The 21,469-nt window shown below is 43.3% G+C and overlaps 1 protein-coding gene across 1 annotated transcript in view; it reads left to right on the top strand.

Annotated features, from left to right (window-relative positions):
* Positions 1-21,469, top strand: part of LARGE1 (LARGE xylosyl- and glucuronyltransferase 1) — a 716,318-nt gene that overhangs the window by 674,530 nt on the left and 20,319 nt on the right. Inside the window, exon 10 of the mRNA XM_082255353.1 lies at positions 6,745-6,900. Coding sequence (XP_082111479.1) covers positions 6,745-6,900 — 156 coding nt within the window. The remainder of the gene's footprint in view (positions 1-6,744; positions 6,901-21,469) is intronic.

The following is a 21,469-nucleotide window of genomic DNA, read 5'->3' as shown; positions in this document are numbered from 1 at the left end:
CCCTTTCAGTCTAGAGCCGTCTGTCAGTTCTTCATACAGATGCAGACTGAACCACATTGTATGTCTAAAGGCTCTTTCACACGGAGCCAACCGCATTGCGATCCGCTCCGGCACTTTTTTTTTTTTTTCTCGGAGGCTCACAAGTGTCATCCGCTCTGTATGTCCGCATATCATCCCATCCGTTTGCGGATGATATACGGACATAATGTATGTCTATGGGATTTGCGGATGTCAGCGGATGACACCGCTGACATCCGATTTTGCATCCGTTACGTTTTTTAAACGGAACAAAAATAGGGTTCTGTTCCGTTCCAAAAAACGGAACTGAAAGGATGAAAATCAGATGTCAGCGGATGGTCATCCGCTGACATCCGCAATGCCATTGACATACATTATGTCCGTATTTCATCCGCAAAAAAATAGAATGATATACGGACATACAGAACGCCCGTGTGAAAGGGGGGCCCTAAGGGTGGGAGGATGCAAATGGATCATCATCTGTATACATCTGCCTACACCTGTGTCCGTTCAGGTTTGTTTTTTTTTTTAAACAGAACAAGGCTGCAACCTATTCCATTTAGATGGATCTGACCAGATGTAAACAGGTGCCATCCGTTCTGTTTATTTCTGTTTTTTAGGCAAGAAAGATTGCTTGTTTATACTTTTGTCACCTATGATTGGTCTCTGCAACAACTAAGGATAAACAGATGCAAATCGGATGTAGACTGATGTAAACTGAACTGAACTGATATAAACCAATGTAAACTGAACTGAAATGAAGACGAATTTGCAAACTGATGAAAACTGAATCCATTTTTCTTTAAAAAAATGTGACTGAACGTATAAGGCCCATATAAAAGGGACCTTAAGTGGATTCGGAAGGTTTAAACCATCTGAGAGTTCCTTATACGTACCTGCTGACTGCCCTGGGATTTTAACAAGCAGATCCAGGCTGTGTTCTGCCAGCCAACGCTCATTCCAGCACCTTGTTTCAGCTTCTTTGCAGCTCTGTTGGATGAAGTTATATCCTGCTCAATGTGCACTACAGTTTCGGCTTAGGGAGGCAGTGGTGCGGGACGTAGAGCATGAATAGGTAAGTAATCCACTGAACACCAATGACCACCTACAGAATACCAATGACACCCACTGGAACATGTCCCCTACCCTAATCACCAAGCACCAGTGTCCCTCTCTCCCTCCACAGAATACTTTTGCCCTTCTCTCTCCATAGATCATCACTGTCCCCCTCCCTCTCCTCTCCTGTATCCCCCCTCTCCCTTCACAGAGTACCAGCACCCCCACTCCTTTCACAGAGTACTAGTGCCCACTGTGCCCCCTTCTCCCTTCCCAGGCACCAATGTCTCCCCTTCTCTCAAAGACTACTCCCCATTTCCTGTGTGGCCAGACCAACTTTTCACTGCATGTTTCCTTCTTTCCGGACCTGAACATCTGCAGTTCCATTTCTGAGCACTTCCCACCATCCCTGCACACTTAATGTGCCCATTATGGGGGGTGTCTACCCTCCCTGTGCTGAGTTCCTGAGTCTGCACACCTGCTGTGCCAATTATAAGGGGTTCCCAGAGCCCCTGTGCTAAGTTTCTGGTTCTGTACACCTGCCCATGCCCATTGTGAGGAGTTCCCACCATCCCCGCAAACTTGCTGTGCTCATTATGAGGGATTCTCACCATCCCTGCACACCTGTTGTGCCCATTATGGGGGATTATCACCATCCCTGCACACCCGCTGTGCCCATTATGAGGGATTCCCACCATCCCTGCACACCTGCTGTGCCCATTATGAGGGGTTCCCGCCATCCCTGCACACCTGTTGTGCACATTAGGAGGGGCTCCCACCATCCCTGCACACCTATTGTGCCCATTATGAGGGATTCCCACCATCCATGTGCTGAGTACCTGAGTCTGCACACCTGCTGTGCCAATTAAAAGGGATTCTCACAGGCCCTGTGCTAAGTTCCTATTTTTGTACACCTGTCGTGCCCTTTATGAGGGGTTCCCACCATCCCTGCAAACCTGCTGTGCCCATTATGAGGGATTTCTACTATCCTCGCACACCTGCTGTGCCCATTATGAGGGATTCCCACCATCCCTGTGTTGAGTTACTGAGTCTGCACACCTGCTGTGCCATTCATAAGGGGTTCTCACAGCCCCTGTGCTAAGTTCCTGGTTCTGTGCACCTGCTGTGCCCATTATGAGGGGTTCCCACAATTTCTGCACACCTGTTGTGCCGATTATGATGGATTCCCACCATCCCTGCACACCTGCTGTGCCCATTATTAGGGATTACCACCATCTCTGTGCTGAGTTCCTGAGTCTACACACCTGCTGTGCCAAGTATAAGGGGTTCTCACAGCCCCTGTGCTAAGTTCCTTGTTCTGTACACCTGCCCATGCCCATTATGAGGGGTTCCCACCCTCTCTGCACACCTGTTGTGCTCATTATGAGGGTTTCCCACCATCCCTGCACACTTGCTTGTGCCCATTATGAGGGATTCCCACCATCCCTGTGCTGAGTTCCCATGCCTGCACACCTGCTGTGCCAATTATGAGGAGTTCTCAAAACCCCTGTGCAGTTCGGTACACCTTTTGTGCCCAGTATGAGGGGCCCCCACCATCTCTGCAGGATTTTGTATTTATTTTATATTATAGAGAATATAAAACGAGGACCTGGAACACACAAAGGTGGGCGGGAACACCCAAAAATCCAAGATGGTGAATTATGGCAGGGAAACCTCACTGTCACAGCATAGATATATAGCAAGCCAGGAGCCGATGTGGCTGGTTTGGTTTAGATTCACTTTAGCGGCAGCATTGTCATAGGTTAACATTCATTGCACGCCACCCATTACTGTATATGCTGGTATCCTGTTAATCGTGCACTATACAGCGTGTTCTTTAAAGAAAGTGATAATGCCTGTTGTACAAGGTGGAGAAGCAGTTGTTAAATAGAATCTTGTATCTTGTCAAGTGTCTCAGTATGTTTTTATAAGCAAAACAGAAATTTTACCTGTACAGAAACAACGGAGGTCTTAAGAAACCAGCTATCGAAAAAGTCAGATGGTATGAAACCAAGCCATACTATTCCCGGAACGCTCGGCGTATTCAATTTTTTTTTTATTTCGGTCGAACATTTGACCGACCATCAGCTTGTACTAATTACAAGCCATCAATACAGGCTGCCAAGAGCTGACTGATCAAATAACCACGTTCAATCAAATTCTTCCCTGCTTCCAGCCACGAAGAGGTTAAATGACTTTAATTTTCTTGGTCAAACAGCCCAAATCTCTGCGATTTCAGTCTTGCAGCTTGAGGTTGACAGCTCTGTATAATAGTGACTTACAGATAAATGAGGGAGATTTGAAGGTTAGTTGAATTTCTTTTTTCAAGATTCAGGGGAACGTGCGCCGTACAGGGAACGCTTCTGCCATCTAGAGGCCCCGGCGTATTATGACAGTGAATGTTTTTGCTTTGTAGCAGCTTGAAAACCCACAGTTCTGCTCTATGTTCTTTACAAATAAAAAGCCACCTAAGTGAATAAAATTTGATTCTACCTTGTTTCAGTGTTCATTCACATTAACGCACGAGAGCTGCGTTCACACATAGGCGTTTCGAATCGCGGGCAGAATAAATGCGTTTCTGCCTGCAATTTCAAAACGCCCAGGTGTGAATGACAAATGGCACAACTCACGTTTCAGATGCCATTCCTTTGAATGGCACCTAAAAACGCGGTGCGGTCCTGCTGCAATCGCAGCAACCCGAATCTCTTGAAGCATGTCACCCAAAAGAAGCTCCTGAACTTTTTTCGGGCGACAAGCAATGATTTATCGCGCAACATTCATGGCAGTGCCGAACCACGTTCGTAGGTGCCATTCAGGTGAATGGTTTTTTAAAATGTGTGTTGTGCGATTTGTCATTCACACTTGGCCGTTTTGAAATCGCAAGCAGAATCGCGGCAATTCTGCTCGTAATTCAAAACACCCATGTGTGAATGCCTAAGTTGTACCTGTTTATCTGCATTATTCTCTTCTTTACAGTCATTCAAAGTGCAGCATTTATACAGCTTGTCTGAGCTTCCAGAAAGCAGGGGGCGGGGAGCTTAAATTACACTCTGCAGGGCTCTGTGAGAACTATATGGAGGGAAGGGAAGGGAAGGGACACCCACCCCCCCCCTTTACACTGCACACAGGAACAGAGCTGAAGCTGTCAATCACAGGCTGTGTGTTGGAGCTCCCTCTCCTGTCACCTTTTTAACTTTTAGTGTCAGGTAAACTTGTCAGACGCTACTCATGCAGATAACAAAGGAATGAGGCAGCATACAGTGCTCTGGATTGAGACAAGTACACAATATAGAAGGATATGCTTTGCTTTGTTTATATTTCATGTCTCAGGTTTATAACCACTTTAAATGCAGAACATGTATAAGAATATGTTGGATTCAGCATTACTAAAGCCTTGTTTCACACAGGCTTTAGCTTGTTTAGGAGCGGTGTGTACAACAAGCCTCTGAAAAATATTTGCAAAGGTTTGAGCAAACTTTAGTCAGCGTAGTTGAGCCTATAAAGAGGCCCTGTCACCAACCTAAAAACTGCAGATATTAGCAGAGGAAATTAGGCCTTTTTAAGGCATTTTTCCTTTTCATTGGCATTTTTTTATTTGCTTGCAATATGTCTTTAAGCTTTCTAAAAAAAATAAAAATGACTACTACAGTACAGTATTAGTACCTAAGTGGCAGCTCTGCATCTACTGGGGCTGCTGAAATCAGGGACAGTGTGACAGTGATTGTTAGAAAGGGCAATTTAAAGAAAAGGAGCAGTGCTGATCCTAAAGAGCCTGTAGATCACGGCGTGCTGTCTGAGCACATTCTCTGCCATATCATTATTCTAATGGTGGCGGAAACCTTCCCAAAGTCCTGAATTGGAATCCATCCCAGGTGCTCCCCACGCAGGCCCCAGTAATTGATCACAAGACAAGCATCTCCGTCTTCCTCCCCTTGCCAAGATGTCATTGCGTCCCATAAAATTTTGTGCAGCAGGACCATTTGGCTAGAGTCAGCAGAGGTGGATGACAATACCAACGGATGTAACAAGTCAAATGTGCAAAATATCCCTTAATGGCATTACAGCTGCATTCTACTTAAGGAAAGGTTATTCTGTAGTATGCAGGAAATGCAGCTCCTTGACTACTGATGTACTCACAATATAAGACAAGGAGTCACCTTCTGGAACTACAGCTGTTCATAATTATTCCACACATTGTTTTTATCTCTCCATTAAAACTCAGTCCCTGGAATTTATTAAGGGCTCATTCTCAAGTGCGACAGGCCTTGAAAAGAGATCTATGATGGGCTGTTAACAGGCAATGAGGAGGTGATATGTTGCGCTCTCAGCATATGTTTCAGTCCTAAAAAGGCTGCAACCCTGTGCAATGCGCTGCAACCCCATACACATAAATAGTTAATTTTGTCGCAGCATGTATACAGCCCAGAGCGGCTACATGCCTTTCTTTAGGTGGGTGGTAAAACCGCAGCTTAACAGCATGCTTTTACCTCCACCCAAGCCACCCATGCAAATGAGGCCAAAGAATATGGTTGATACTTTTTAGAAATCTGTCTGGTAGTAGTTTAAGAAGGTGATTGTAGCCATATTATTCCTCTTGCAACAACACAGTTAACCACTTTACCACCGGAGGATTTTGCTGTCTTCCGTCCAGGCCACTTTTTGCGATTCGGCGCTGTGCGACTTTAACTGACAATTGCGCGGTCGTGCGACGCCATACCCAAACGAAATTTACCTCCTTTTTTTCCCACAAATAGAGCTTTCTTTTGGTGGTATTTGATCACCTGTGCGATTTTTACTTTTTGCGCTATAAACAAAAAAAGAGAGTTTATTTTGAAAAAATAACAATATTTTTCACATCTTTTTATATGAAATTCCCCCCCATATATATAGTAATTCCCTTTACTAACAAAGGGAATGATTTCTGTCATTTTTGGTGTTTTTTTTTTTTAACGCGTAATGGCGGTGACCTGCAATTTTTTTTGCGGGACTGCGACATTGCGGCGGACAGATCGGACCCTTGACTGACATTTTTGACACTTTTGGGGGTACCAGTGACATTACTGCAGTAATCAGTGCTATAAATATGCACTGTTACTGTAAAAATGACACTGGCAGGGAAGGGGTTAATTTTATTGGAGAGGGAGGGGTTAATGTATGCCTGGTGCTTACTGACGTGTGGGGGGGGGGGGAGGTGACAGAGTGACACAAGGACAGATCCAGGGTTCAGCTATGCTGAACCCTGCAATCTGACCCTGCCTGTCACTTCAGAGATCCGCCCGCTGTGTTTACACACAGCGGGCGGATCTCCAGACTCGATCCCCGACGATCGGGTAAGAGCAGCGGCGATCGCCGCTGCTCCTCCCCTGGCCCGACTCCCGCTGTTATTGAAAGGGAGGAGAGGTCAGAAATAGCATTTTTTTTACACACGTGATTGCTGGTGTTTTTAAAAAATCTCAATCAAAATCAGCTGTTAGCCAAAATATAGCAATGTTATCAGAAGACAAAATAAAAACAGAAACTCCTGTTGGTCACACATAAACAGATTATTTTTTGTGTTTGCATGTCGTGGCGAATGTATACTAACTGTATATGGTGCACACTTGTGAATGCTCACCTAGGGAGAAACCGCATAATGTCTGCAATTCTTCACTGTTCGTTTTATTGTCACAGGTCATCCACTGGAATTCTCCAAAAAAACTTCGGGTAAAAAACAAGCATGTAGAGTTCTTCCGCAACCTCTACCTGACCTTCCTGGAGTATGATGGGAACCTCCTGCGGAGGGAGTTGTTCGGATGTCCCAGTGAAACTGACGTCAACAGTGAAAATGTAAGTAGAACTTCAGACTGAAAGTCAGATGTTTAACTATGAATCATGGGGTCCATAACAAAATTGAATTGCCCCTGCTTTCCCGGCAACCTCTCTATGTAGCACCTAGCAGTGTCAACTGTCTTAATATACGTCAATGATTTATTTTTTTTTTTAAGTAGAATTCAAGGCTTACCCAAACTAATCTTAAAGTGGTTGTAAACCCTCACATATACCCAGTAAAGTGAACAGCCTCAGATGATACACACAGAGAGATGAAACAAATCCTCCTACATAGGTTTTACTTATTTATCTGAAGCCCTCTCTTCTCTACACCCATTCAAAAGGGTGGAAGAGTGTTAAAATCCTTCAGTGTTAAAATCCTTCTCCATCTGTGTAAGAGCTGATTTGAGTAAAGGAACACACCCTCCACACAGCAGAATAACCGTGTTGTGAATAGACAAGCTGCTTGCTGAGTTTGCTCCCTGGCACACATTTTATCTCATTTGTTGGGAAAACTTCTCAGAAGTGTGACTCACGCTGATAACAGAGGAATGAAGCACCAGAGAGAAATGGCACTTAGAGCTTTCAAGAGAGATGAGTAAACACTATATGTACGTTGCTCAAATTTCATGCCTGAGGTTTACAACCACTTTAAACATGTTCCCTCAGACCTCCTAACACCTATGCTGGCTAGCCTGTGTAAGAAAGATGTATATACTTATCTTTTTCCAGCCTGCTCCAGTCCAGTATTGTGATCTGACTCCCCTGTGTCAGCCAGCGTGGCAGCAGAGCAGAGAAGGAAGCACCAACAGTGGATGGGCCATAAGAGCCTATGGGTGATGTCACCACTCCCAGGCAATACCAGTTGTTGCATGCTCTCTCCACCTCCTGCTGCTGGCTGAATACTTGGGAGATCACGTGACTGGTTAGTCAGCATAGGTGTTTAAGTAAAGGGGGGGAGCATTTTTAGGATTACACTTTCTAACAAATTCTACTTTAATTTTCTTTTTTTATTCTTTATTTAAAATGTTTCATTGGGACAGGGCAGAGAGTCCAAAGTCATCAACAAATTGCAGACACATAGATCTCAAGGAAGCCATGTACATGTACAAACATTTGAATAGGCAATACATCACAAGTATACAAAATACCAATCTTGCCTTTCCTTGACAATCAGCGTGAACAGGTCAGTGGGTGATCAGACTCCCGCAGGAATGGGCGTATAAAATTATCCAATGCCTGGATTAGGAGTTTATATGTGGTTGAGACCGTGTGGGAAGGTGGTCCTGAATCCAAGCAGAGACGCTCAAAGTCTGATTCCGAACTTAAGGAAACACACCTCCTGGAAACTGAAAGCAGTTAGTGATGCAATTTCTGGAGGTGCCATTGATCTAGAGGAGAGTTAAACATCTGTTGGAGGGTTCTTGCAGGTTTTGGACTGGAATTACAAAAAAATCTCCAATCCCGTAGATACCAGATGACAGATGATATCCCTTCTGGGAATTTCAGATTTCCAGATACCGGTGTAAGATGTAAAAAGTCATTGAGGAGATTGTATAACGGTATAAATAACCGCGCTAAGCACAAAACAAACAATGATAATTCTGTAAATGACCAATAAATAAATGACCAATAAATTAAGCAGCAGCTGTAGTGGGAAACACTATAGGCAAGATTGTAAAAGGAAAGCCGCGCTATATCTGAGAATGTAGAATAATCTAACTGACAGATGGTAAGTGAAATATATAAATCAAAAATGTCCAAACATTTGACACAGCATGTGTCTAAAAGTCCAAACAAAAAGAGGTCCAGTATAGAGTGCAGTATAGAAGAAAATGAATCCACCACCATAGGACACTTCTTCCGCCGCTAGTGTGGCATGCTGAAAATACGCTATGCGCTTACCAGATCTACCAAAGATATCAGCATCGAACACAATACATGGACATCAATGGACTGGGCCCAATGCGGTACTCCTCTCCTGGATATTCACTCTGTAGACAGAGGACCGCGGTATCCACCATACAACACAAGTCGCCTCATCCAGATCGCCAAGCAATCAAGGGATATGCAAGAGAAGGGCCACAATAGTGTAGTATGCATAAACAGTTTATTGTAATAGAACAAGGTGATACACTCACATTTGCGAAGAAACAATAGCGCTATCGGTAAAACAATTCCATAGAACGCCGCCGCCCAACTTCCGGGTACACCGTGGTGACGTCAGCACGCCTTCATACGCGTTTCGTCAGAGATGACGTCTTCCTGGGGAATTTACTGCTTAGAATCATAGTCCCTACACCAGGATATTATTCTAGATAGATGTGTCGCCTGGTAATATTTCATGGGATCAGGGAACGCTAACCCTCCACTTGGCTTGTGCACAGTGAGATAGGTGTAATATAAATAAGGATGAGAGCATGCCTAAACAAATCAGAGAAATTCCCTGAGTAACACTCTCAGAAATGGGATTGCGATCAGGAGGGCCTGGAACAAATATAAAACCCTGGGCATAATGGCCATTTTTAGTATGGCATTTCTGCCGAATCCGGTATATGTATGTCCAAGCTACTGCCAGAGGTCATCTTTAATGGAATTCAGTAAAGGTGGAAAGTCCCAAATACCTTGTCAACAGTCAAGGTGATTTTGCTGCTCAGTTATGTTATCTGTGCTGTCGCCTAGTGAAAAGGAAATGTTCACCGTTGAGTTTCCCTGAGACGAGGGCAAAGAAATGTTTAGAGCCTCTGATTTATGAAAGTTGATTTTAAAGTTAGATAATTCCCAAAAGGTATTCAATTCTGTGAGAATATTTGAAAGATATTGAAAGGATTTTGCCGGATATGGTGCAGAAAGGGCTCCAAGATCAAAATTAATATGAAAGGAGACAACAGGCATCCTTGCCTCATGCCATTGGCTAAGGTGAAGTAGGGAGATATAGCTTCTTTGACACAGACCGCAGCAGGAGGGTAAAGTAAAGAGCGGCAATCCATTCACACACCAATTCCGATATGGTCTAGCTTCGCAGAAAGTGCCAGTCCCCTCGATCAAATGCCTTCTTGGCACTGAATGAGAGAAGGCAAAGAGGAGTTCTGCTGGAGTGTGCCAAGTGTATTATGTTAAGGACTCTTGTGGTGTTATCTTTAGCCTCCCTTGATGGCATGTAACCCACTTGATCAAGGTGGATGATGGATTGGATAAGTGGCATGAGGTGAAATGTCAAGATCTTCGTAAAGATCTTCACGTCCATATTCAGAAATGTTACCAGTGAGTACTTGGCACATATATAAAAGTCTTTGCTGTCCTTGGGGATTACAGCAATATGTGTCCATAGGGAGTCTAGAAGGGATTGGCCAAGTAGTAGCAAGTTGTAGGCATCGACAATCCTCTGGACCAAGAAAGGGCCAAAGCCCTTGTAGTAGCTGCTAGTGAACCCATCTGGTCCAGGTGCCTTATGAGGCTTCAGTGACCTGAATGCCTTCAGGAACTTGTCAACCATTAATGGGTTATTAAGAGATTCCACCATGTCTGTTGGGACAGACAGAATCCCTGAATCAGCCAGATACTCCTTTATTTGCTCCATCTTCAAATTCAAAGAGGCAGGGCCTGAAGAACCCTGCACGTTATACAGTTCAGAGTAGTTTCTTGGCACACAGAGGCTATGGCCCTGTACGATATGACAATGTTTGCCCTCTGTGTTATCTACATACAGAATACAAGTTTTGAGCGATAATTCCCTCAAGTAGTGGGCCAGGAGTCTACCTTGTTTTTGTTTAAATTCATAGTATGCTGGTGAAAGCTTAGTAAGGTGGATTTTAGTGTTGTAATTAATTGATAACAATTTACAGTGGCTATGGACCGTGACAAGGGTTTCTTATGAGCTAGTTCAAGATGTGCAGTCACTTCTTACTGTGCCTGTAATTGTGCATTTCTGCCTTTTTCATAAGGTATCCCATCATAATACATTTGTGGCTTTCCCACTAAGTGGGGTGCAACCTGGGATATTGTTATCTGAAAAGCACTGGGAGAGCAAGGTAGAAAGTTCTGAATGCACCGAACTCCCTTTGTACTAGAGAGTCATTGAACTTCCAGTACCATGCTTTTGGGAAGGCGTTGCCCATGGTAACTGGTGTGTGATCGGAAATCGTTTGGGTACTGTTTCAGTGTTGGGTATGTCCATGAGCAGGGATTTATAGACCAATAAGTAGTCAGTTCTGGATTACAGTAAACCCCCCTCCATTGCGGGGGTTACGTTCCGGACCCAGCCGCGAAAAGTGAAAATCCGCGAAATAGAAAAACCCTATTAAAATGCATTGAAGGCATGTTTTTTTTTACTGTCACTGTACGTGTAAAAGCATTTTAAGGTCTTTAAACATACTTTTAAAACAATAGAAACTCATTTAAACACATAAAAGATGCTGAGAAACATAGCAAGAGCTATGGAAAACACAAAAATATTTCATATTTAATGATTTATATAGTAAAATAACATTACAAAAAAAAACGCAATATACTGGGACCGCAAAAACTGAACCGCGATGGAGCGGGGGTTTACTGTATAAGTTATGTAGGGCAGAATAGAACATGTAATCACGGTCATCTGTATTATATATGCAATAGACATTCACCAGGCTCTGGGATAGTAGAGCATTTTTTATTTAGTCAGAGATACAGATTTAAAAGGTTGGCGTAGGATCTTGAGGCATCCACCAATAGATCTAAGGTGAGATCTAAATGCCCCTGTGCACAATTACCGTATAACTATTTCCAACTTCTAATTTCTTCTATCTCTGGCTTGTTCAGCTATCTAATAAGGAGAAGACACTCTGGGATTTGCTACTGCAAAAGGCATACAGGGTTACAGGAAAATTAGGGAATCATGGGTAGTAAGTAAAGCCTAAAACTCTGGTCAAAAAGGGGATGTATTTTTATGATACAAGAGCCTGAAAAAAATGAAATCTGGACTTGATAGGTTGTGCTTTTCGAGCTTTCCTTCATGTAAAGCTAATAATAAGAACCTGATAGGGGTTCTAACCCTTCCACATTTTAACTAAAGCTAAAGAAAAAGTTTTGCCTTAATATACACTTAAAATTGCATCTTAGCATTTCATTGTTACAGGCCATTTATTGGCAATGCCACTGCCAATGGTATTCTGAAGGTGAGAATGCCCGAGTATCCATCTTAATGATATTCTTCTGCTGTAACTATTTAATTAAGCAGCAGTTGTAGCTGATCACATTTGTCTCTCAGGTTGCCCCGAACATGCTGTGAATTTCCTGTCACTGACCAGCCCCGCAGAGGCCATCAGACAAATCTCTGCCTTAGCAAATGCACCTTCTGACCAGCTGCAACGTCTGAAATTTTATTACACAAAGATGAAGCCGAGCCTGCACGATGCCATCTGCTCGCCGTGTGCCCCCCTCCCCCCCTGGCGTCTCAGCAACATGGCAAGAATGCATATTCATGACAGGGTGATTTTTTACTCTGCTTCCTGTCGCTGTGTGCAGCAGACTGGGCACCGCGCACAACACACAGCTGATCAAAGACCATTCAGCTTAAATTAATCTGTCCATGAAATGGGACACATTCGCCAATGTTGCTAAAGTAATTGCTTGTAATCAACCTATACAGTATATTAACTTCCGATAATCCCCTGTACACTTGCAATAGGGCCAAGAGATGCTGACAGCTCATGAAATGTATTTTGTGTACAGTGCTGTTTACCTAACATATTGCAGCTACTGGGAGCTGGCAAGGGGAAATGACTGGGCAGGACAGAAGAGTAGATTGAAAGCGGAAAGGGTGTAGATGAGGGGTAGCTATGAGCTTAAAGTTCAGTCCAAACACCAGTTCAAACTGTACATTTTTGGCTCCAATACTTAAACTCCTGAGTATTGGTACCGCTGTTATGATAAAAAAAAAACCTTCTGACTTTACAACTCCTTTATTTACTACTGTGTTTTCTATTGTTTGCTATTTAACCTTTTCTGGACCGGAAGATTTGAAGATTTTCCCCCTTAATGACCAGGCCATTTTTTGCCATTCGGCACTGCGTTACTTTAACTGACAATCGTGTGGTCGTGCGACGCTGTACCCAAATAAAATTGATGTCCTTTTTTTCCCACAAATAGAGCTTTCTTTTGGTGGTATTTGATCACCTCTGCGATTTTTATTTTTTGCGCTATAAACACTTTCTGCTATATAACATTCTCAGTAGAAAAAAAAAAATGTAAAATTAAATGTTTTCATCATTTTAGGCCAATTTGTGCTACATATTTTTGGTAAAAACAAAATCCCAATAAGCATATTTTGATTGGTTTGCACACAAAAGTTATTGCGTCTACAAACTAGGGGGAAAGATTTATGTAATTTTTATTCATTTATTTTTTTAACTAGTAATGGCAGCGATCCGCAATTTTTAACAGGACTGCGACATTGCGGCGGACAGATTGGACACCTAACTGACATTTTTTACACTTTTGGGGAACCAGTGGCATTACTACAGTAATCAGTGCTAAAAATATGCACTGTTACTGTACTAATGATATTGGAAGGGAAGGTGTTAACCCAGGGGTGCTCAAAGGGTTAAATGTGAGTCTAGGGGGTGTTTTCTAACTGAGGGGGCTGGGCTTATCTAATCAACACAGAGACCCGTGATCCAAAATAGGAGGAACACAGGAGCTCTGTGTTGATTGCTGAGAGAATATTGGTCTGCTGTATTTACATCAGCAGACCGCTATTCTCTGTCTACGGAGAGCGATCGCGGGTGCCCAGACGGCAATCGCACCCCGCAGATCAGCTTCCCTGCTGGCGAATGGGCGTGCTCGGCCCCAGGATTGCTCCTGCAAACTGCCGCGATTCGCGGGCACCTGCCGACCTGCCGCCAAATGTCTGCGGCAAGTGGTTAAAAGAGAAAATCATGTAAAAAAAAATAAGTTTTTCTTAGTTTCTTTTATAAAATTTTGCCAAAAAAGTCATCTTTCTTCATAAATTGAGGCCATAGTGTACTCTGCTATATTTCTATGATAAAAATAACCCAAATCAGTTTATATTTTAAGTCTGTGTGAAAATCATATTTTTTTTTTTACATACTGTCGTCAGAGTAGTGCAGTGTCAACATAGTGACACTGTACTACTCTGGGGAATGGATCAGGATTTTTTTTTTTTTTTACCACATAATTGTTTATTACAGTGATGATCACTGTAAAACCAATAGTTTTAACTCTGAAAAAATGGGTTTCATTCATGATTCACCGTTTACTATTGTGGTTGATGTGATTGGCCACAGCTATCACATGGTACAGGACCATATGATCACTGTGACCAGTCACAGAGACTACTGTACAATAGTAAACAATTCGGTCACAAAAAAAATTGTAAACAGTTAAAAAAAACACACACACTGTTTTTGACAAGTTCTCATTAACATCTGTATCTGGTAGAGATGAAGAGAATCCCCAGCTGCTTTGTTTACAAACAAAATGAAGGGCTATCAGCTGTCATTTTGCTGGCAATTTAAACACACTTTGGTCTTTGTAAATGTTAGCAAGTTAGAACAAAGAGCAAACTTGAAGTCAGGAAGACCTTCAACGAGCTCAATCCCTGAAATTGTTGAAACCATTCGGTAACTTGTGCATGATGATCGTCAGAGAACAATCCACAACATTGCCGTCATTGTCGGTGTGTCATACGGAACATTCCAGGCAATCCTCTAATGTGATGCTCCACATAGACAATGCACCCTGTCATCGAGCTCTCGCAGGAAACAACATGATCTCACTTCCACACCCACACTACTTGCCAGATTTGGCTCCTGTGGACTTCCAGAAAAAGGCCCAGCTCAAAGGTCGCCGTTTTTACAACATTGTGGAGATCCAGCGCAAAACGCAGAAGGTGCCTGACACGCTTCAAAAAGAAGACACATTCCAGAAGTGGCAGGAACGCTGGGAGCGCTGTATTGCTGTGCAAGGGGACTATTTTGAAGGTGATAGTGTGTAAACAAAGATAAAGAAAGTGCTTGTAGTTCTTGTGAACAGAGCTAGTCTCAAAAATCTTTGATACCACCTTTTAGAACAGATGTGCCACATCACAAGCAAGGTCGGGCCGCCCCCAAACATGTCACTGTATATAATGCAGCTTTGCATATGTAATGATTCAATTTAGGCAATATTAAAATTGCTGCTTTCTGCCAAGTGGAAAAAAAAATGTTATGCTTTGGTTCATGTCCTCTAGGGCAGGGCCCAGCCCCCATGCAATGTATTTTTCAATCCCTTGCCTATTAACCTTGAAATTGGCAATTACTGTTTTTTTTAACCCCTTTGCGTCGGCCACATGCAAATATGTGGCCTCTCGGCCAATGGGTCTTGGCGCATATTTGCGTGAATTGGGGCAAATAGAGCTAAGCCGAGAGCACGCTCCCTGAGTGCTCCCAGCACAGTTACCGGTGGCTAATAGAAAGTTCCCGATCACTGCTTGTGAATGGGAGCTTTCCGATAATGTGACTGCTATGATTGGCTGTCGGTTACATGATCATAAACCCTGCCTCCCAGCATCCTAAACCCCTTAAAGGTCCGGAAGGTGTCGGAGCCAAGAGGTTAACATTTGGCTCGATTTGACTTCAATGGAGCTTGGATTCAGCACACAAACCAAACCACTTAAGGACCAGGCCTATTTTTTGCTAGAAAATGACCTAGAACCCCCAAACATTAAATATTTTTTTTTAGCAGAGACCCTAGAGAATAAAATAGAGATCGTTGCAATTCTTTGTCACACCGTATTTGCTCAGCAATTTCTTTTAGAAGAAATACACTTATTTAAATTAAAAAATAAGAAAACAGTTAGCCTATAATCTATATAGTAAAAGAGAATGTTACACTGAATTAATTGGTACCTAACATGTCATGCTTCAAAATTGCGCACGCTGGTGGAATGGCAACAAACATGGGTAGTTAAAAATCTCCATAGGCAAATGTTTAAACATTTCTACAGGCTACAAGTTTAGAGTTAAGAGGAGGTCTAGGGCTAGAATTATTGCTCTTGCTCTAACAATTGCAACGATACCTCACATGTGTGTTTTGAACACCGTTTACATATGTGGGCGCGACCTGCGGTTACGTTCGCTTCTGCACGCGTGCTTTAAAGGAACTCGGCACTTTACTTTTTTTTTTCTTCCTATTTATTTTACCTTTTATTTTTTATGTTTAACCACTTGCCTACTGTGCACTTAAACACCCTTCCCATCCAGGCCAATTTTCAGCTTTCAGCGCTCTCACAATTTGACTGACAATTGCGCGGTCATGCTACACTGTACCCATGTGAAATTCATTTCACACAAATAGAGCTTTCTTTTGGTGGTATTTAATCATCTCTGGGTTTTTTATTTTTTACAAAAAAAAGAATAAAGACAGAAAATTTTGAAAAAAAAAAGTTTTTCTTATTTTCTGCGAGTAAATTTTGAAAATAAATTTTTCTCCTTCACTGATGTGCGCTGATGAGGCTGCACTGATGGGCACTGATAGGCTGCACTGATGGGCACTGATGAGGTGGCACTTATGGGCACTGATGAGGTGGCACTTATGGGCACTGATGAGGTGGCACTTATGGGCACTGATGAGGAGGTACTAATATGCCGCACTGATGAGCACTGATAGGCGGCACTGATAGGCGGCATTGATAGGCGGCACTGATAGGCGGCACTGATAGGCGGCACTGATGAGCACTGATAGGCGGCACTGCTGGGCACTGAGAGGTGGCACTGAGAGGTGGCACTGCTGGGCACTGAGAGGCGGCACTGACGGGCGGCACTGATGGGCACTGATGGGCACTGATAGGCGGCACTGATGGGCACTGGCGGATGGCACTGATGGACACTGACGGGTGGCACTGATGAGCACTGATGGGCGGCACTGATGAGCACTGATGGGCAGCACCATCAGTGCCCACACTCAGTGCCCATAGTGCTGCCAGTCAGTGCTCATCAGTGCCTAGATGAGCAGGCACTGATGGGCACTGACTAGCAGCACTATGGGCACTGATTGTGGGCATTGATGGGGGGCACTGATGGCGGGCACTGTGGGCACTGATGGCGGGCACTGTGTGTGTTTTTTTACCTTTAGTAATCAGGGCACTGGTGATCAGTGCCCTGATTACATCGCTGTGTGTCCCCGGCGGCTGACGGCTCCCCCTCCTTCCTCACACTGCAGGCTCTGTGTGAGGAAGGAGCGCCGGCGATGAGAGATGATCTCATATGTTTACATATGAGATCATCTCTCATTGGACGGCTTGATCACATGGTGAATGGCCGCTGTGATTGGCCATTCACCACGATCTGTGGACACGGCCGACACAGATTCTCCCCGATGCGCGCTCGCGGGAGCGCGCGGGGGGCGTGTCACTGGGAGGCCGTTTAAAAACGGCCTCCCGAAAATTCAAGTCCGCGCTGCAGCCGTATATAGGCTGTAGCGTGGATGGGAGCAGGTTAAACTATCCCTTTAAAAAAAATAATTTTTTTTTGATCAATTTTATTCCTATTACAAGGAATGTAAACATCCCTTGTAATAGAAATAAGCAGGACAGGTCCTCTTTAATGTGAGATCTGGGGTCAAAAAGATCTCAGATCTAACATCTACACTTAAAAGCATGACCGGGAAGTGGTGGGAGGGGCAGGGTGGACACCTCTCCCACCACCCATAAAAGTGATCCTGCGGCGAATCCGCTGCTGGGACCACTTTTATGTGAAAGAGAACCGCTAAAATACCAGGGTTATCTGCTGTCATAACACCGGCATTCAACGTCAAAGTACTGACATAAAACTGCAGCGGGCGGTCCGGAAGTGATTAAGCAATGTTTCTTGAACCCTCCTCAGACTGAACCTCCTGAACCTGAGTATGTTTGGCTCATCACTATTGAGGAGGTCAGACAGGATGCTGGCTGTAAACGGTGAGGCTATCCTCTGGTCCTGTTACTTAAATCCCATGAGAGGTCAAACAAATTGCCAAATATTTGGTAGGATAATTAGGTCATATATACTGTATTTATTTAACCTTGTATGTAAGGGCATTGCAGAAGTTCTGCTCTTATAAAGGCAGTAACCAACCACAACCAATCAGCAATCTTCTTTAACTTCTGTAACTCTTTTAAAATAATGATTTTACACTTGATTTCTCTGCATATTTGATGCTTAAAACTGACCTCTGGGCAAACAGCCTAAAGCAGAGATTAAATGTTTTACCTGCTAAAAGATTGCTATTTCATTGTGTCCAGTCCTGAGATATACACTGCACTGTCACACAGCTCCTCCCTCTTTTGCCAGGCAGGAGACCTAATTTTTTTCTCCTACAGGTCCCTCCAAATCATTTGATGGAGGGGGGAGTTATGGCGTGGAGTTGTTTTAAAGGGGTTGGGCTTGGCCCCTTAGTTCCAGTGAAGGGAACTCTTAAGGCGTCAGCATACCAAGACATTTTGGACAATTTATTGCTACCAAGTTTGGGGAAGGCCCCTTCCTGTTCCAACATGACTGCACATCAGTGCACAAAGCAAGGACCATAAAGCCATGGATAAGCGAGTTTTGGGTGAAAGAACTTGACTGGCCTGCGCAGAGTCCTGACCTCAGCCTGATAGAACACCTTTGGGATGAATTAGAGAGGAGACTGCGAGCCAGGCCTTCTCGTCCAACATAAGTGCCTGACCTCACAAATGTGCTTCTGGAAGAATGGTCAAACATTTCCATAGACACACTCCTAAACCTTGTGGAAAGCCTTCCCAAAAGAGATGAAGCTGTTATAGCTGCAAAGGGTGGGTCAACTCAATATTGAACTAAGACTGGGATGCCATTAAAGTTCACGTGCGTGTAAAGGCAGGCGTCCCAAAACCTTTGACAATATATTGTGTATGTACTGTGTGTATATGTATATATATATATATATATATATATATATATATATAAATATATATATTACACTTTGCTACAATGTAAATTAGTGAGTGTACAGCTTGTTTAACAGTGTAAATTTGCTGTCCCCTCAAAATAACTCAACACACAGCCATTAATGTCTAAACCGCTGGCAACACAGGTGAGTACACCCCTAAGTGGAAATGTCCAAATTGGGCCCAAAGTGTCAATATTTTGTTTTGCCACCATTCATTTCCAGCACTACTTTAATCCTCTTGGGCATGGAGTTCACCAGAGCTTCATAGGTTGGCACTGGAGTCCTCTTCCACTCCTCCATGACAACATCACGGAGCCGGTGGATGTTAGAGACCTTGCGCTCCTCCACCTTCCGTTTGAGGATGCCCCACAGATGCTCAAATAGGATTTAGGTCTGGAGACATGCTTGGCCAATCCATCACCTTTACCCTCAGCTTCTTTAGCAAGGCAGTGGTCATCTTGGAGGTGTATTTGGGATCGTTATCATGTTGGAATACTGCCCTGCGGCCCAGTATCCGAAGGAAGGGGATTATGCTCTGCTTCAGTATGTCACAGTATATGTTGCATTCATCATTCCCTCAATGAATTGTAGCTCCCCAGTACTGGCAGCATTCATGCAGCCACAGACCATGACACTCCCACCACCATGCTTGACTGTTGGCAAGACACGCTTGTCTTTGTACTCCTCACCTGGTTGCCGCCACACACGCTTGACACCATCTGAATCAAATAAGTTTAGGTTGGTCTCATCAGACCACAGGACATGGTTCCTGTAATCCATGTCCTTAGTCTGCTGTTCTTCAGTAAACTGCGGGCTTTCTTGTGCATCATCTTTAGAAGAGGCTTCCTTCTGCAGACCAATATGATGCAGTGTGCAGCGTATGGTCTGAGCACTGACAGGCTGACCACCCCTCCCCTTCAACCTCTGCAGCAATGCTGGCAGCACTCGTACGTCTATTTCCCAAAGACAACTTCTGGATATGATGCTGAGCACGTGCACTCAACTTCTTTGGTCGACCATGCTGAGGCCTGTTCTAAGTGGAACTTGTCCTGTTAAACTGCTGTATGGTCTTGGCCACCATGCTGCAGCTCAGTTTCAGGGCCTTGGCAATCTTCTTACAGCATAGGCCATCTTTATGTAGAGCAACAATTCTTTTTTCAGATCCTCAGAGAGTTCTTTGCCATTAGCTGCCATGTTGAACTTCCAGTGACCAGTATGAGAGAGTGAGAGCAATAACAGCAAATTTAACACACCTGCTTCCCATTCACACCTGGGACCTTGTAATACTAGTGAGTCACATGACATCGGGGAGGTAAAATGGCTAATTGGGCCCAGTTTGGACATTTTCATTTAGGGGTGTACTCACTTTTGTTGCCAGCAGTTTTGACATGAATGGCTGTGTGTTAAGATAATTTGAGGGGACAGCAAATTTACACTGTTATACAAGCTGTACACTCACTACTTTACATTGCAGCAAAGTGGAATTTCTTCAGTGTAGTCACATGAAAAGACATGATAAAATATTTAAAAAAATGTGAGGGGTTGAGGGGTGTACTCACTTTAGTGAGATACTGTGTATATACAGTATATATATATATATATATATATATATATATATATATATATATATATATATTACAAATATATGCATTTTAATATTAATTGGACTATTTTAGGAATGTATATAATTTATTATCTTTTTTATAGCCTTGAAGAAGGGGGAGAAATTTCAAGCTGAATTCTGGGATAGTCCCTACTCAGTGATTTAAGAACTTCTTTATTTTTCCACAGTTTATGGAAAATGTACCTTTTATAAATGCATGTCAGTTTCATTCATAAATTACAGCTGTTTCTGGGCATCCTAAGGAGGTATCAATTATACAACGACATCACTGAGCAGCTTCACTGACACAGTCTGCAATTCCCATTATGCCATGAGAACTGCAGGTCTTAGTGGGCATGAATGTGGTTGGGTGGGTGAGCTGGATAGACTAGAAGTCTCATGGTTGATGGGACAGACTAGGAGATTCCTGGCCTGTTGACCAAATAACACCATGACAGTTGGCAGTTTATGCATTTGGGTCCTTCTACTACAGTGAACGGCAACATAGTCATTCAAAGAGAACTACATGCACTATATTACAAGGTTTTTGTATGATTCACAATCAAACCTGACAGAAGTATTAATCCTTCCATCCTCCATCCAGAGCTAAAAAGGGTTTGGCTTTAGGTATAATAAAGAAAAAAAAAAGCAGAGGTGTAACAATTTCACACATATACAGTATCTCACAAGAGTGAGTACACCCCTCACATTTTTGTAAATATTTTATTATATCTTTTCATGTGACAACACTGAAGAAATTACACTTTGCTACAATGTAAAGTAGTGAGTGTACAGCTTGTAGAACAGTATAAATGTGCTGTCCCCTCAAAATAACTCAACACACAGCCATTAATGTCTAAACCGCTTGCAAAAAAATGAAGTACACCCTAAGTGAAAATGTCTAAATTGGTCCCAATTAGCCATTTTCCCTCCCTGTTTTCATGGGACTCGTTAGTGTTACAAGGTTTCAGGTGTGAATGGGGAGCAGGTGTGTTAAATTTGGTGTTATCGCTCTCACTCTCTCATACTGGTCACTGGAAGTTCAACATGGCACCTAAT

Source organism: Pelophylax lessonae (assembly GCF_965119305.1).
Source record: "Pelophylax lessonae genome assembly, chromosome: 4".
Classification (NCBI taxonomy): domain Eukaryota; kingdom Metazoa; phylum Chordata; class Amphibia; order Anura; family Ranidae; genus Pelophylax; species Pelophylax lessonae.
This window is presented reverse-complemented; position numbering and strand designations above follow the sequence as displayed.